At 45.6% G+C, this 16,089-nt stretch overlaps 1 protein-coding gene across 2 annotated transcripts in view; it reads left to right on the top strand.

Moving 5' to 3' along the window:
• Positions 1-16,089, top strand: part of TRMT61B (tRNA methyltransferase 61B) — a 201,051-nt gene that overhangs the window by 37,802 nt on the left and 147,160 nt on the right. For both annotated transcript variants that reach the window (XM_078647509.1, XM_078647508.1), the window contains exon 2: positions 12,478-12,580. In XM_078647509.1, coding sequence (XP_078503635.1) covers positions 12,478-12,580 — 103 coding nt within the window. The remainder of the gene's footprint in view (positions 1-12,477; positions 12,581-16,089) is intronic.

The raw sequence follows: 16,089 nt of genomic DNA, 5'->3' as shown, positions 1-16,089 counted from the left end.
AAAAAGAAAGGGGAACCTGCAGGATCACACAGAACGCGAGTGGATCGAAGCAGGGAAGCAGGAAAGCAGCAGTGGCTCTGTCAATCCGACGCTGCTGCAGCCTTGTGAATACCCCCTGCACGGTCAAAAACTTAAACCTCAAACCTAAAAAAGTTTTGACGGGCCCCTTGATAAACTCTGAAATTAATATTAAATCCCTGACTTTTGACGACTGAACCGAGAGTGGCCGTGCCGGCTGTTAAACATTGTTGAACACTGAACTCAGGGCAGAGTTGGGCTGCTTCACTGCCGCTCTGCTGTAACGTGCCTCCCCCCCCCTGACGGCAGCTACTCCAACGTTGTGTGCCGCGTCTCTGCCCGCCCTACACCATCCTGTACCGTATCATTGCTTGAGGTCACAGGCGGTGGAGGTGGAGGTGGTGGCCTGGCGAGTAGTGGGCGCAAGGCAGGACACAAAGGGAGCAGACAGGCTTGGGAGGCTTGGGGGCCTTGTGCTTCTAGGCACGAGCAGCGAGTGAGCAGTGAGGAGCAGGGCCGCACAGACCTCCGCCGGAACGGAGCGGCAGCTTGAGGATTACGGCCGAATTAGTGTTACGGACACGGGTGGGAAGGCCACGTGACTGGAGCAACATTCCAAAACACGAACCCGGAGAGTAAAAGTCGGACAGCCAGGAGTCGGGAGTCCGTTTGCACGTTCGCAAGTAAGCAGGAAACCATGAGATCGGGGAAAGTGCGGCAGGAAAGAAGTGACGAGATAAAGGGAAATGAGGAAAGCAAAGACCAGGGCACACTAAAGACCGGGAAAAAAAAGAAGAAAACACAGCAAAGAGAGAGATTAGTGTCTGCCCCAGAACTATCGACAATCAGTCCGAAAAAGATCATTGGGATACAAAAAATGTTCTTCTTGAAGGACCCTATGGCGGCCATCTATGGTCAAACGCAGGAACAAGTCCACCTACCAAGTCCAATCACACCTGCATCAAGGACAAATAGCAGCGATGAACCACAAACAAATAACAAGAAGGAGAACATAAAGGCACAAAAAATCATTATTGAGAACAATTCCCCAATTATCTATCAAAACAGTCGCAAACCCCACAGTTACAAACCTCTCAAGTTCTTGCCAAGTCAAATGGCAACACAGAAGATCGCAAGCCAATTATGGTATTAGCCCAAATACACAACCATTGTCCCCCAGTTCTGGAAAAAGACATGATAACAGAGAATAGGAATAAGGATAAGGCCAACAATCCCAACATAAAGGGAAACAAAACCGGGGTCGAGCACACCACCACACAAGACGACGTATGGTCAACCTCCTTTTCCTTACCCAACGAGACAAGCTTGGATAGGCTCATGGAATCCAACAATCAAGTAGGAAACTTGACTCAAAACCACAGACAAGAAGTCTCCACGAACAAACAAAGTCAGCAAGATGGACATAGACCAGCACAAGATCAGGGAAAGGGGCTGGGTGGAGAGGAAAGACTGGAATCAACACCACTACGTCCAGATAAAAATCCCGATAAAAAGAAAGAGAAGCCCGGACAAAAAACAAGATGGTCAAAAAAACTAAACCTGACATCCCCAATCACGATCTTCTCTGTGAGCGGGTCAGAAGAAGTGTCAGCGGTAGAGGCTCACTAGGCCCCGTGGAGTGAAACACTAATCAACACCTTGGAGCAGGCAATTAGGGCCCTGAATTTCCAGTCTGATAAAATGGACGTACAAATTGACTTAATAAATTTGATCGCAGGGCACATTTCAGGTATAAATACTAGGCTAGACCACATGGCAACCCTTCTATCAAGGAGGGCAGACATGGCATATTACACCGATACCTCCCATCCAAGCTGTGTATGCGGCAAATTGGTAGATAAATTGTCAAAAATACCCGATATCTTAAAAGACAACTTGGGGGCAGTCCAGACATCAATAGGAAATCAAAAAATCAGCAGCCCCAGAAGGGTAGAGGAGGTCGAAGATGAAAATGGGAGTCCCTACGAAAATAAGGAACAAATTATAAACTACGCCCAGGACCACGGGAAAGAAATGACAAACAAGGAACGTCCGGACCAGAAAGCCCCTCAAATCGATGACCCGCAAAGCGCCAACTGACAATTTAAAAACAAAGCTAACAAAAAGACAAAGGAAACGCGCCAGGAAGGGGAGGACCCAGCTCAAGGAACTACCTCTGACTAATGATTACATTTACCCTATGTTCAATCAAACCACTTCAAAGAAAGAGGAATTAACAACGGGAAAAAACGCTGCAAATCATACAGACAAGACCCAGGATCAATCGAACCAGTCCAGAGAAGAGTACGGATGCAACTCGCTTAATGAATCTGTGATCTCCCCATAGCACAAAAAACAAAATCAAACACAAGGTAGACAAAACCTGACCACACAAAAACACAAAACCACTCATCAACAAGAAAAAGGTTGGATACAAGCGAGAGTTGACGATAAGCTTTCATGCCGAGAGGACTATGGAGATCAAGTAGTAATGATGCAGCAGAAAGACGAAACCCCTACTCCAAAAGAAAGAAGAGCTAAACAAGAGGACTACGGAGATCAGGTAGTAACGATTCATGGGATAAACGAAACCCTAACTCCTGAAGTAAGACGGGCCAAACAAGACCAGCAGATCTCAAATTCACGTAGGAATGAGGAAAAATACCCGATTGAGGGCGACAAAAATACCCAAAGGAAAATTACAAAAATAGACAGCGAAAATGGAAGTGCAAGAACGCCGATAAAAATAAAGATAAAAGGACATGGGCGACCCTGCAACCTCCAACAAAAAGATGAGCACTTATGGTACACACAGACACCCAAACATACAAAGAATGAAAAACCTTAAAGATCTAATAACCAAAGGGAACAAGTCAAATACAGGTTGGCCTTCTGCACCCATTTTTCAGTCAAACAGACAATCTAACCAAACTGATAAAACAACAAAAAACATAATAGGGTCAGGCAGAATAATAAACGCAAAGGGAGAAATAACAAAAACAACTCAGCGGAAAGAAGAAAAAGATGAAAAACAAGTTGCCAAAACACAGGAAGAAACCCCTGAAAAACTCTCATACCGGAATACCAGATAACAAGTGGACCAGACAACTTGAATAGAGGGAATATAATGCGGCTTTTCAAAGAAATTCCAGAACTAGAGGAAATATCATCACAAGACCTGCTGTCTGTAGAATTCATAACCAACGCAAACAATCGAAATGCAGAAGAGTCCTTAACCACTTGGTCTTCAAAAGCCGTAGTAGAAGGGATACTCGCTACAAGCCAAACCTTTGAAACTTGGGGCATTGGACTGAGGCGGCATCAACGGGAAAAATACCCATTTCCCCTTTTGAAAAACATCAAAAGGGAAAGGCTGGAAAAGGAAGCCGGAAACTCCAAGAACTCATGCCTAAAGAGTGCATGTTCAGTAACCTCACAAAAAGCAAGGAGCAAGGCAACCACAGAGGAACAAGGAAGCATCCTGGAGAAGAGCACAGACTGGTCTTGGGTCGCAAAGGTGTTAAGCAATAAGAGCTCCTAGCCATCGCAAAAGGCCGCATGAGAACAAAAAACCACAGCTACAGATTACACTTTATGACCAAAAGGAACCGGGGAATATCCAAAAAGCTGGGGAGAACTTCAACGCGTGGTAACCACATACGATCAGCATTTGCTCTTGGAACGTCCAGGGTTTCAACAATATGGGGCAAGACCACGATACCACGAAATTCTTGGAACAACATGACCTAATATTACTCCAAGAAACTTGGAATTTGAGTCTAGTATCCATCTCCGGTTACATAGAGTTTCACGTCCTAGCCGAAAAATTCTCAAAATTTGGGCACCCAAGAGGAGGCCTAACAACATATATCACACAGTTGTATGGATGGCAAGTGGAAGAAATAGATATTGGGGCAAACTGGCTGCAAGCAATAAAAATTACAGAAAGAACCAACTCAAACTTGCACAATCACAACTTATTAGTGCTCAATATCTATGTAAACCCTGAAAAGAAACAGAAGAAGGAAAGACTTATAACCTTAATGACCTTGATCCAAGCACTACAAACCTCCCACAAATCGTATTCCCTGATTATTTCAGGAGATTTTTACAGCAACTTAGTTAAGGACAATCGTATAACTCAAGAGCTCAGGGATTTGGGCCTATCCATCTTGAATGGGAAGGCAAGCGGGGACTAACCAGCATCAATAACCTTCTTAAGCGGCAAGCGGAAATCAACAATAGACTTTACTATAATGAGCAACAGCCTGGTGCCAAAGATAAGCACATTTTCGGTTGGGCAGCGCACAGAAAGTGACCACCTCACATTAATTACCAAAATAAAAATTTGGGCCAATAAAAACCAAAAAATCAATACGGTCATTCAATATACTGAAAAATTCAATCTACGGAAATTGAAATGGGGAGGAAAAGACATAAAACCTATAATGGATAAATTGAAAAAACAATTGTTGGAAATGACACCAAAAGAAATAGAAAACCCAATACAAACATGGGAATATTTATGCAACACTTTAACCAGAGATCTGCCTACTAAAAAACCGAACAATGGAAGAATCGACACCAGGAAGAAGCCCTGGTTCAACCTCACACTACAGGAGGAAAAAAGAAAAATCTTATATGAAGTCCGAAAGCAGGTAATAAAGATGAAAAACGGAAAGACACCAGATAAAGCAAAACTAAAGGCCATGCGAAAAAAATATAAGATACTGCTGAGTAAAGCAAAAAAATCATATCAAGAAGAAATCTGGACCAAATTACTAATAGCCGGTAAAAACAATAATGGCCGGTCATTTTGGGGCATCATTAATAAACTTACAAGGGGCAACCAATTAAGACAAGAGGCAGGAATTGGAGAAAGTAAATGGATTCAGCACGTTAAAAATATGTATACAGGCAGGGAGAACGGACAAAAGCGGAATTGCAAAAAAGATTTGCAGAATATGCCCCAAAAACTTGGAGCACGCTAAAACTCTTTTAAGCACACAAGAAGTCCCGCGGAAAGAAATCAGGGTACCATCACAGGCCAGGGAGAATCAACCCACAGATAACATTGGCAACGAGATTACCACACCTCCAAAAACATCCGAAAAACAAAAATCAGTACCAGAAACCCTCGTAACACCTAAACAGCTAAAAGGCATAATAAAACGCCTAAAAACAGAGGGTGCAGCAGGCCCCAACGGGCTCCCGAATGCTCTCTTCAAACATTCCCCTGAGTTCTGGGCAGAATACTTAACACCTCTCTGTAATTTGATTTATAGCCAGAACATAATGCCCAAATCCTGGAATGGGAACATAATACACCCTATCTTCAAGCAGGGTGATCACAACGACCCAGGGAACTACAGGATGATATCGCTGATCGACATGGAGGCGAAACTATACGGATCATGCTTGTTACAGCGCCTCCAAGATTGGATGGAAGACACAAATATAATCCCCATGTTCCAAACGGCTTTTAGGCCAAGGACGGGCACATTAACAAATTTGACAACCTTAGCCCTCCTAAAGGAAAAAGCGGAAACAAAGAAGACCAGATTGTTCGCTTGTTTTATCGACCTACGAGCTGCATTCGACAGGGTGAATTGAATCCGACTATGGGAAAAATTAAGATCGTGGGGGCTACCAGAGAACCTATTGGAGTCAATGATATGCCTATACAGCAACACCATGGGCAAGAGTTAAACTGGGAGACTGCAGCAGCACAACTGCCGAAATCAGCACACAACAGGGCCTAAAACAAGGATGCGTCCTGGCCCTAAGTCTATTCAATCTCTACATGGCGGATATCATCAATCATATGCAGGTGGGTGAAGGTCATCCACTGAATATGGCAAAACCCCTATACCGTTCCTACAATATGCAGACGATATAGTCGTGTTGAGCCAAACTCCAATAGGGCTGCAAAGAATGATTAATAACCTTGTAACCTATTTGGAGCACGAAGGCTTGGAACTAAACAAAGGAAAGACCAAAGTGGTCCGCTTAGTAGACCCCAAAAAAATCATCGTTCACATGGTACGCAAACAGCACCCAAATAAAGGAGGAATCATCCTATAAATACTTGGGTCTACAACTGGGGCGAGGCCCAACGAATAAAGAACATAAAATAGACCTAAAGGGAAAAACCCACTCCATGATCTACGCACACCGGTTATTGCAAAAAAAACTGAGTTGCCCAACCTATTCACATCTGCTAAATGTGATGAAAGCACAGACCTTACCCACCCTGTCTTACGCACGGGTTATCTGGTGTGGTAAAGATACAAGGTTGTTAAATAATCTGCAAACAAAAGTATACAAAGCGGTTTTTAACCTATCAAAATCAGCCTCACCAGCACAGGTGCGTCTAGAGTTTGGCCTACTGAATCAAAAGTTTCGCAGTATGGGTACCTTTGCGAAGCTTTGCCACAAAATACGTCTGTCAGAGGAAGGCTTACTGGACAGCCTATGCTGGAAAGAAATTGAAAACCAGCAGAAACAGATCACATTAGGCAGCTAGGGAGATTTCTTGACTCAATCCTTGAGGGGCTTAGGAATCCAATCGATATGGGATTCTATCCCAGATAGAACCAGCTTCGACAAAACAACAAATAATGCTGTCAATTAAGAATTCTTTCTAGAAGACAAAACGATACTCTCGAAACGAAGACACGGATGGACCGTGATAAATTCATACTCTGGGAAGCCGCAGCCTTATTTAAAAAGTCATTTCAACGAGAATCTAAAGCAGAAATATATAGAACATCGGCTGGGCTTACAGCATTCGAAGGACTTGCTACCATCCTGGAAATGTAGTCACAAGGACCCGCATTGTCGCTTATGCGGCTACCATAACGAAACACTACCCCACCTACTATGTGTTTGCCCTGCTCTCACGGACTAAAGGAGACGTCTTTTAAAAAACATTTTTAACAAATTGACATTCGTACATGCAGACAAGCTGTAATTAGAACGGTTGGAGGGATCATCTTCCGTGTTGGCTTGCAGGGGGGTTAAATACGTGAGAAAAGCACAATCCCTCATACGACAAACGGAGCTCGGGGAGATAAGAGACATTGAAAATGGCATATCCGACAACTGACAGACAAGCTTGGCATGGTCATAACAACCCATCAATTTGCAGGAAAATGGACAGAGGTGAGTTGATCACCTAAGTAAGAAGAACAATCACAAAGTAAACAAACAAATAACTAAACAAGTTTCGGCACCAGCTAAACCAATAATGCACTAAACAAGTACATTTTTAAAATAAAAAATAAATAAAAAAGTGATCTTTGTAATGTAAATGTAATATTGTAATAATTTTTAATAATTGGAAACAATAAACTTTTTGACTTTTAATTGACTCTCTCTTCTTATGAATGGGTACAAGGACGAGGGACCTCTAAGAAGGAGGTACTTCCTTGTGGATCCAGATAGAGTTGAAAGAGTTGAATACGGAAGTGAGAACAGGAGCCCACTTGGCGAGATTGTTTCAATACACGCCTGACGTGGCAGCCTTGCTCAGGGAGGATGCTGGCAGAAATAGTGGTGGGCAAGCTTCCATGAGTGGTACAGTCATCCACCATTTCTGTTGTCACTACTGATGCCAAGTCAGTGATCCCGATAGCAGAGCCTGCAGAGGGTCCTCCGTCGGGTCCCACTGCCTTTTGCGGGGTTCCACAGAAGGCGGCAAATTTGAAAAGAGACTTCAACTTTGCTGTCAGTTGCCTTTTTTTATAGGGAAATGCCTGACCTAAAAAACTTGGCTGCACTACTACAACACATTATCTTTGCCTGGAGCTTAAAATAGCAATCTAGCAGTGCAAGTGTGATACTGCAAATGTAGACAAGTAGCATGTTAGTAACTTACTAGCTTAAAGAGGATACTACTTGTAACTTCCTAGCTTAAAGAGGATACTGTTTGTTAAGAAAAACTGCCCTTTGCCTGAAGATCCTTTAAACACGCATGAAATACATAAAAAAGAAAGCACAGGACTAGCAGTGGTTATGTGACTATCTTCCTCCTCTCTGTACAGCAACAAATTGGCGGGTCATTGGCCTACATTATATATTAGCTAAACACCCATTGTAGGTACGCAAATTGTGGCATCTGCGCCATAGCTTGGCCATGTTAACCAACAATGTCTGTTAACTTCCATTTAATACATTCACTATTGGAATCCAGGTAGTCTGTGCGCTCCCACCTCTGAATGGCAACGTGAAAGCACAGTAACTTCTTTGGAGAGCTAAGATAAAGGTCTCACTCCCATCCTTGGACTGCAGATGCGTCAGAGGCAGCAACGATTCTTCTCTTTTAGAAGGCAGGTGGGAAGCAGTAGGAACCCTTTACAGTGTGGAAGACATCAAAAGCCTTTGGAGCCCTTCTCCTCTGCATTGCCGAAGGATAGTACCACTTGAGTCTTTAAGAGGGCCGCGGTGGTATTGTTGTTCATTGAACTCTAGTTCCAGATATTCGCTGAGCTGTGATACATAGTCCTCGTTAACATACTGCCTACGTGGCTGTTACTTCTATTCTTTCAGTTCCCTTTTTAAATCTTCTGACCTCTTGGTAATGGAGTAGCATTGTATAAGGACATGGATAGTGTTTCACCCAGTTTAGATATTTCTCTGCTATTTAGTCCTCAAACTGCATCTATTCACAACAGCACAACAGAATACCACTCAGCTCTGAAGGAATTGGAATGTGGCTTGTTTATTTATTTATTTTATTTTAAAGGTTTTATATAGCGCTGGCTAGACCCAGAGGTATCAGAGCACTTTACATTGGTATCAGGTCAAAGTTAAAAGTTACATCGATTACAAAGGTTAAAAAGTTATAAGAGCATGGCAACATATTTACTTGTAAGGTCGCGATAAACAATAAGCACAAATAATGAAATGAAATGAATTCGTACTTGTATAGCGCACTTATACCCTGAGGTGTCTTGGCGCTGTACGCATACCGCTGTGGAACTCTTCCTGGCTTTTCCCTGTGAAATGCCCAATCCTGGGCACCCCCGAGGTTAAGCCAGGCATCCCAGCGCTATTGGGGCCGTTGTGGAGATTAAGCAAGCTATTGCCCAGAGTTGCAGATTGGAACCCATGATTAGAATAGGCACCAAGGTGAGAATTATCGGGTCCGAGGAAATTGAGCCCAAGTCCCGCCGAGGCGGGAATTGAACCCTGGTCCCGGGCCAGACCTCTGCATCAGGGTCTGCCGCTCTAACCATTGAGCCACACTTCTCCACATACGTAAGGAGAAAAGCAGGCAAGGGGAGAGATTCAGGGGAGGGGGGTAGGAGCTGGGGAAGTAGACAGATAATGAAGGCAGGAAAGAGGAGGGGAGGGTGAGAGACACCGCATTGAAAGAGGAGGGGGAAGGGCGACGGGGACACAAACCAGTAGACGAGTCAAAGCAACATCCAAAGTCCAGTAAGCTGTGATCCCAGGGGAAGTGGTATCACTTCCCTATCTCTGTTGTGAGAGGCTCCCATTACGCAGTGGACTCTCTCAGAGGGGTCTCTGAGGCTCCAAGGCCTACATGCTGGATCCTTCCCCAAAAAGGGGAGAGGGAGTGCTTTGGCAAGGGGTGCCATACAATACCTTATCTGTGAGTGGCTCCCTTGGCGCAATGGACTCTTTCAGCGGTTGCGCTGAGACTCCAGAGTATAAATATTGGATCTTTCCCCAACAAGGGGAGAAGGAGTGCTTAGTCAAAGGGCACAAAGGACAGGGGGCTAGGCAGAGTAGCAGGCAAGGGGAGAGAATCAGGGGAGAGGTGATAGGAGCTAGGGAAGTAGACCAAGAGGGAAAGAGTACTAAATGGGAACATATTTAATTAATTAGTTATTATATAGCGCTGGCTAGACCCGAAGGAATCTGAGCGCTTTACATGAGGAGTGGAGCAAGGAAAGGTAAGGGGATAGGGTAAAGGGGTAGGAAGAAGATAGGACGTAGAGACGAGGGGAAAATCTGCCCACGGTCCGGCTGGGTAGGTGACGGCAGTGGGGGGGGAGACCACAACCCATCTCCTCTTTAGCTATCAGGTAGCTCCACTGGGCATCAGCCAAATTGCTTGGTCTCCACAGTTTGGGGTAAGTTCCGCAGGTTCCAAGTCCTGATGTGTAAGCAGGTTAGGGAATAGGTTCAAGGTCTGGACAATGTCCAATTGTTGTCTCATGGAAGTAAAACGATGTGGCAGGGACCACTATGGAAGCCATCCTGGGGTCAGGCAGGGGACTGTACTGTACACTGGTGACCATCCTAAAGTCAGGCAACAGGTAGTTAGTGTCATTATCCCGGACATCAGCCGCCAGAGAATAATAGTCCCAGTCCTGGAATGGACACCTGGAAAGGGGTGCCCAGCCTACAGTAGCTCTTGTGATCCCAAAGATGCAGTGACAGGACCAAGAAGAAGACCACTCCCAGCACGGGCGCCATTTTGGTGTCAGGCAGGGCTCCACGAGGAAATCTTTACTCATGCACCAAAGGCAGAAACTGCAAATGACCGCGGCGGTCATTACCGGTGGTATCTGTGCCCCTCGGACTATTCACTCACTACAATCTTCATTTTGTTTGCTGCACCCAGATTCGAAAATATGCCGGGGGGAGGCCTATCACATTGCCCCCAGCCCCACAAGTGGTCACGAATCACCAAATGTCAGCCCGTTACTTATGCGCGTACCAGAGGCCCCCTGGCACAGCGCCGCATCCACCAACCAGCCAGACAACAGACTGGGGACACCATCGGAGCTCCAGTCCATCCTTACCCGCAGTGCACCAGCTACGCAGCAAGCAGAGCGCCGCCCTGCACCCGCAGGTGCCAACAGCTGCAGCGGAGATTTCGTGATGCGGCTCCGGACGTCTTCCCAGCCAGCATGGCCTCGGTCCGGAGGCTTGTGATGAATGGATATCCAGGAGAAAAGCACTGAAGGGGCACCTGAAACTAGGCACTTGAGACGTATCATCAAATGCCTTTTAGTAAAGTTCACGCAGCTTTGGCTAAAGATCCAGAACTGCCCACACATTGTGGTTAGATACATGGTGGCCTGTTTCTTTAAACATTGTGCTTCTCAAAATGAACCTTGGGTGATTAAAGATCAATTGAGAGCACCGAAGCCTATTCATGAGGCAAGAATTGGAAGACTCTGGATTTTGCAGTTGCAGATTGATTTTGCTTCCTTGTAACTGGCCCCTGTCTTATTGGGGTATGTGTGTGCAAGATTACTACCAAGGGAGTATTTGTTGGAATTCCTGGATCACTCCAGCAGCAACAATTGTCAGCCAGCCACAAACATGAGTAAATGCTGAAGGCTTCTGTTATATATTTTAAATTATTTTATTTCTAGTGTGCTGCTGTCTACTTGAGGTGGTTATCTTCTCAGCCACCAGTGTAGGGTTGCTGTTTCCCGTGGTCTCATACGTGATGTAGCTGGTCTTGTAGATGATTACAGACTTGTAAGTGGAGAAGTCAAGATAAGTTCTTAATTGTTTGGAGTGATATGTTCAAATCTTTTCAGTCAATTGTTGAGACGTCTTGCTGTATGTAGTGTGCCTTTAATTTGGGAAGGCAAAAGTGCTGTTGGGAAGGTTGTTAACAGAGCTTCACCTCCACCAGGTGACCATGGCGTGCACTGTTGTCCTGAAGCCTGTTTTCTTTTTTTTTTTTTTTTAAATCTGTTTTATTGTTTTCAAAGCAAACTGCGGCATACATTACAGGTTGTACATATTCATACAGCACTATCAATTTATATTCCCATATTAACAAATTAGGTCTATCGTCGGTACATATCTTTCTGTTATTATGCATTTCTCCACACAAATCTTCTAGGTTCATTCTGACCCCTACTTTATTGCTCCCCTTACGAACTTTCCTCAGCACGATCAGGCGGTGGCTCACAAATATCTCCCCGGAATTTATTCCATGCCCCCATATCTTGCTCCATTTCTGGGGGCAGCCCCGATTAATAAACATCGTCCTCACTGCCATCATGGCCACGTCCATGTCTTTACACCACGCTGCTAAAGATGGTACCTCTGCCACCCCCCATCTCTGCGCTATGTTCCGCTTAGCTACCATTAGCCCCATCGTTACCTGAAGCCTGTTTTTTGGAGATAGGGGTTTACTTTGTTTTCAGGCTGGAAGATACCAGGCTGTCTTAGCTATCAGGACCATGTGTCTGTTGAAGGAGGCATCTGTGTCATAGGTGAATCCCAGAGAATTTGCTTTGCTATCCCGGGGAGCCTAGAGGTCCATGTTCATTTCGAATAGCTATGCTCAAAATAATTGTAAAAATATCTTGATTTATAGTTTAAGATATACCTTTCGCTTGAAAGAGCAGGAAGGTTTGCGGTATAAGTAAAGCGTTTTTCATGGTCCGTATGAACAAAAAGTATTGACTGTCCAAAGAGCTTTGTACGTATTAAAATGCTCTTCTTTTTAATATGTAGGATAGTCATGCGATGCTGTCGCTGATGGATGTCAACCCAGGGGACACTATATTGGAAGCTGGATCAGGGTCTGGAGGAATGAGCCTGTTTTTATCGAAAGCAGGTAGGATGCTGGATTTTGAGCCTGATGTTTAAGCTGTGACTTGAAAGTCCTCTTTTCAGGTCTTTGGTAATCTGTTCATTTGGCAGTACATCAATTTGGCAAAAGTAGGAGGCAAGAGAGTTAGTTCAAGTAAACTTTTAAAACCTAAAACAGGAAATGTTAGCCTGTGATTCAAGCCAAGGGGTTTCATAGGAAAGGGCTTTTCGTGATGGGACTTTCATTAGTGGTGTCTGGTTTCATTTAATCTATTGTTTGCCTCCCACAGTTGGTGCTCATATGTACATGTTCTGTATTTTAGACGCCCTAGTAGTGTCTATTCCTCTAATGAAAAGCTGTCTGTGACTGCTCTGACCTATAATTCATGCAATTTGCTATTTTTATAACATTCCAAATTAGGCTTGGTCAACTTGCCTATCTTGTTATTTATACACCCTTTGTTAATTCTTTTTAATGTCCTAATGTATGTATGTATTCAAATGACTGTATTTTGTGTTGTAATTGATGTAATGTGTATTTGTATGAGACTTTGTGTGAGAAATGAATCTACACCTAAATTACTCGAAATTGTAATTTGTTTCATATACCAACTTCGAAAATTTCCCACTGAACTGGATTTTGTGAGTGTTTTTTTCTCTTTCTTCAGTTACGGGTGAAAATTGGTTTCACAGATTTATTTGCACTACAGTAATGAAAATAAGTAATGACTGCTAGAAGCTCTGTGGCAGACCCCATATGTAAACTTTGGGCTCCGTTCATAAAGCTTTTTTCCATGAGTAGGTATGCAGGCACTGAACTCTGTAATGAAGTTTCAGGTTTGGGCACCTTTCCCCTCAACAGTATTGATGGAGAGGGAATCCATATAAAACAAGCATTTGCAATGCAATAGGTCTCGCAGTAACGCAGGTTTAAGCTATTGGCATTGTAAATGACAGTGCCTTTTATTTATGTTTTTAAAACGAAAACCAAAATAAAGGGCATTGTTATTTGCAATTTCAATAGCTGAAACTTGCGTAACTGCGAGACCTATTGCATTGTAATGCAATGGTTGTATGGTGTGAAAAAAGGAAAGGAGATGCAATGGTTGTATGGTGTGAAAAAAGGAAAGGAGATTTTATGATAAACATTTCTAAATCAAAGAATAGAAAACTTAATTTGCAAAACAGAGTTTCGACCAGAATAAGACATAATGCACCTAAAATTACAGCCAGGTCTGGTGGCTCTGAAATAATCCATTTATTGCATGATCTGTCTTGGGTGCGCTCAGCCGTTCATCCTCCAGGGGGCGATGTACTCTGTGTCGTATGTCAATAGAACACAGGCCTGCCGAATGGTGCAATCCGTGCTTCTCCCGTCTCCAGTGAGAGATGCAACGTGGGCGCCGGGTAAACTCCCAGACGCGTGCTGACTTTTAGCTGTGATCTAACGCGCTCGTGCAGCTTGTGTTTATGCTCCATACACACAGGGGGGTGTCAGTGGTGCGGCAGCTGCAGCAGCGCCGGGGCTCGGAGGCTCCCCCCTGCGGCCTGATTATTGCTGTATGTTACACACAACCAGTTGCAGGGAGGGAGGAGGCGTGTTCCCTTACTGCACCGCTGCATTGCTCGTCTGAAGGGGGGGGGGGGCATCAATTTTAAATACTCTGACACGGCGCGAGGCTTGTTAAATCATACATAGAGCTGCAGGCTCCGCGGATGAGATGCTTCACTAAATGAAAAGGGGGGGCCCTCGGCCCCCCCGCACGCATGGCGGCGCGGCGACCGCCTCACCCCTTCTCCCCTCGGGTCCTTCGACGGTGGGGGCGTGCCCTGGGGGCGCGGCCCACCGCCGATTGGCCGGCGCCCCTCCTGACCCGGAATCAATGGACTGGTTCCGGGTCGGGGGGGGCGGGCGTGAGGAGGGGCCACCCGGCCCCTCGGGAATAAGAGGTAGGGAGCGCCCAGGAGACTCCCTTGTCCCTGGACGCTCCCTCGCTGAACGTTGTGCCCCGCGTTCGGGGCTTCTTTGTTTTACTTTTCTTTTCTTTTCCAGGTTGACGAGCGGAGCAAGAGCCCAGCAGCGCGGGGACAGCCGTGTTGAGGGATCGCCAGACGATCGTCATCAGGGACGCGAGGCGATAGTGTTTCTTTGTCTATTTCTTTTCAGGGGATTTGTAAGGTTTGCTGGACGCGGCGCGAGATCACTGCCCCAGTCGTGTGGAGCCAGCCGCCAGCCGCGTGTGACTGCCGTCGGCGAGGGACGCGAAGCGACAACAGGAAGCGGCTGCAGAGGCGGCGGTAGCGGAGGCTTTCGCCTAGACCCTGGAAGTATTATACAAAAGCGGCGCGACACCTGACTGTGTGCACGGCGTCTGCGTAAGGTATTTCTTGGCGCGGGGGACAGGGAGGGCCAGCGAGCTACATACTGAACGAAGGCGGAGGGGTGCTTCGGTGCTCCGGTGCGCAGTAAAGGCGCCAAAAAATCGTGAGCATTTTTACAAAGTGGATTATTATTTAAGCGCTGGGTAATGATGCTTATCTAAGAGCTGTTTATTATTGTGTACACTGAATGTGTAAGGGCGCCAAATAATCGTGCATTGTTCATAGTGGTTGGGCAATGATGCGCATTTAAGAGCTGTCTTGTAGTTTAGCACGCTTTTATTTACTGGCCTGTGGCAGTGTTATTCAGGATACGGTGCAGGAAGTGAAGCAGGGTCGACCAGGGCAGCACCTGGATGGGAGACCCCTTAGGTTAACACACTGATAATTGGATGACTGTTTGTTGGATTGTTTTGTTTTAGGGGGAAAACAAGTATTAGTCAGTGAACTGGGTTTTTTATGAGTGTCCTGCACTTACTAATCTAGGACTGTATTACATCCAATTGAGGGTGAGAATTTGTTGTAAAGACCCCTCGTGGGAAGAGTGTTCAAGCCTCCACTGTTTTAAATTGGTGTGTCCCAAAGTCTGATCCTGCTGTCATCACACGGTGTTAATACATCTATCTATTCCAGGCAGCTAACGTCGCTATTCCGTGCAGATTCTCAGCTGGAGAGGCGTGAGAACGTGGGGTCAGTCAGCACCCAGGTGTGGGGCGTCGTTACAGAAGGAGATCGCCGGCAAGTGCGCAGGACGGATCGGTAAGAGGGGTACGGGGGGCTGGCATTCATCGCTCCTGGTGGCCGCCGGGTGTGTCTACATTAGGTTTACTCACCCCTTACATAAGCGGACAAGCCGCTAGTGTTGCGGTCGCCGTTGCATGGTGCCGAAAGCCCCCTGGTGACCCTCCATCTGCAAGGTACTCACAGTTGACCTGTTGGGAACTAAGAGAGTAGGCAGCGGGTGTTTTGTTGGGGTAAGCATCATGCCAGGCCCAAGGGGTGGAAAAAGGGGGTCCAGCATGGAGGCTATGATGCGGGCTATGATGCGGGAGATGAGCGACATTAGGCAACAGCTAGGACAAATTAAGGAGCGGGAAGCTCGGTTGGATGACAGAGAGAGTGAGGCACCGGGCCCGTCCGGGAGACCGATCCGCA

The sequence above is a fragment of the Lissotriton helveticus genome, chromosome 6 (assembly GCF_964261635.1).
Source record: "Lissotriton helveticus chromosome 6, aLisHel1.1, whole genome shotgun sequence".
NCBI classification, from domain to species: domain Eukaryota; kingdom Metazoa; phylum Chordata; class Amphibia; order Caudata; family Salamandridae; genus Lissotriton; species Lissotriton helveticus.
The sequence above is the reverse complement of the archived record's forward strand: the minus strand, read 5'-3'. Positions and strand labels throughout refer to the sequence as shown.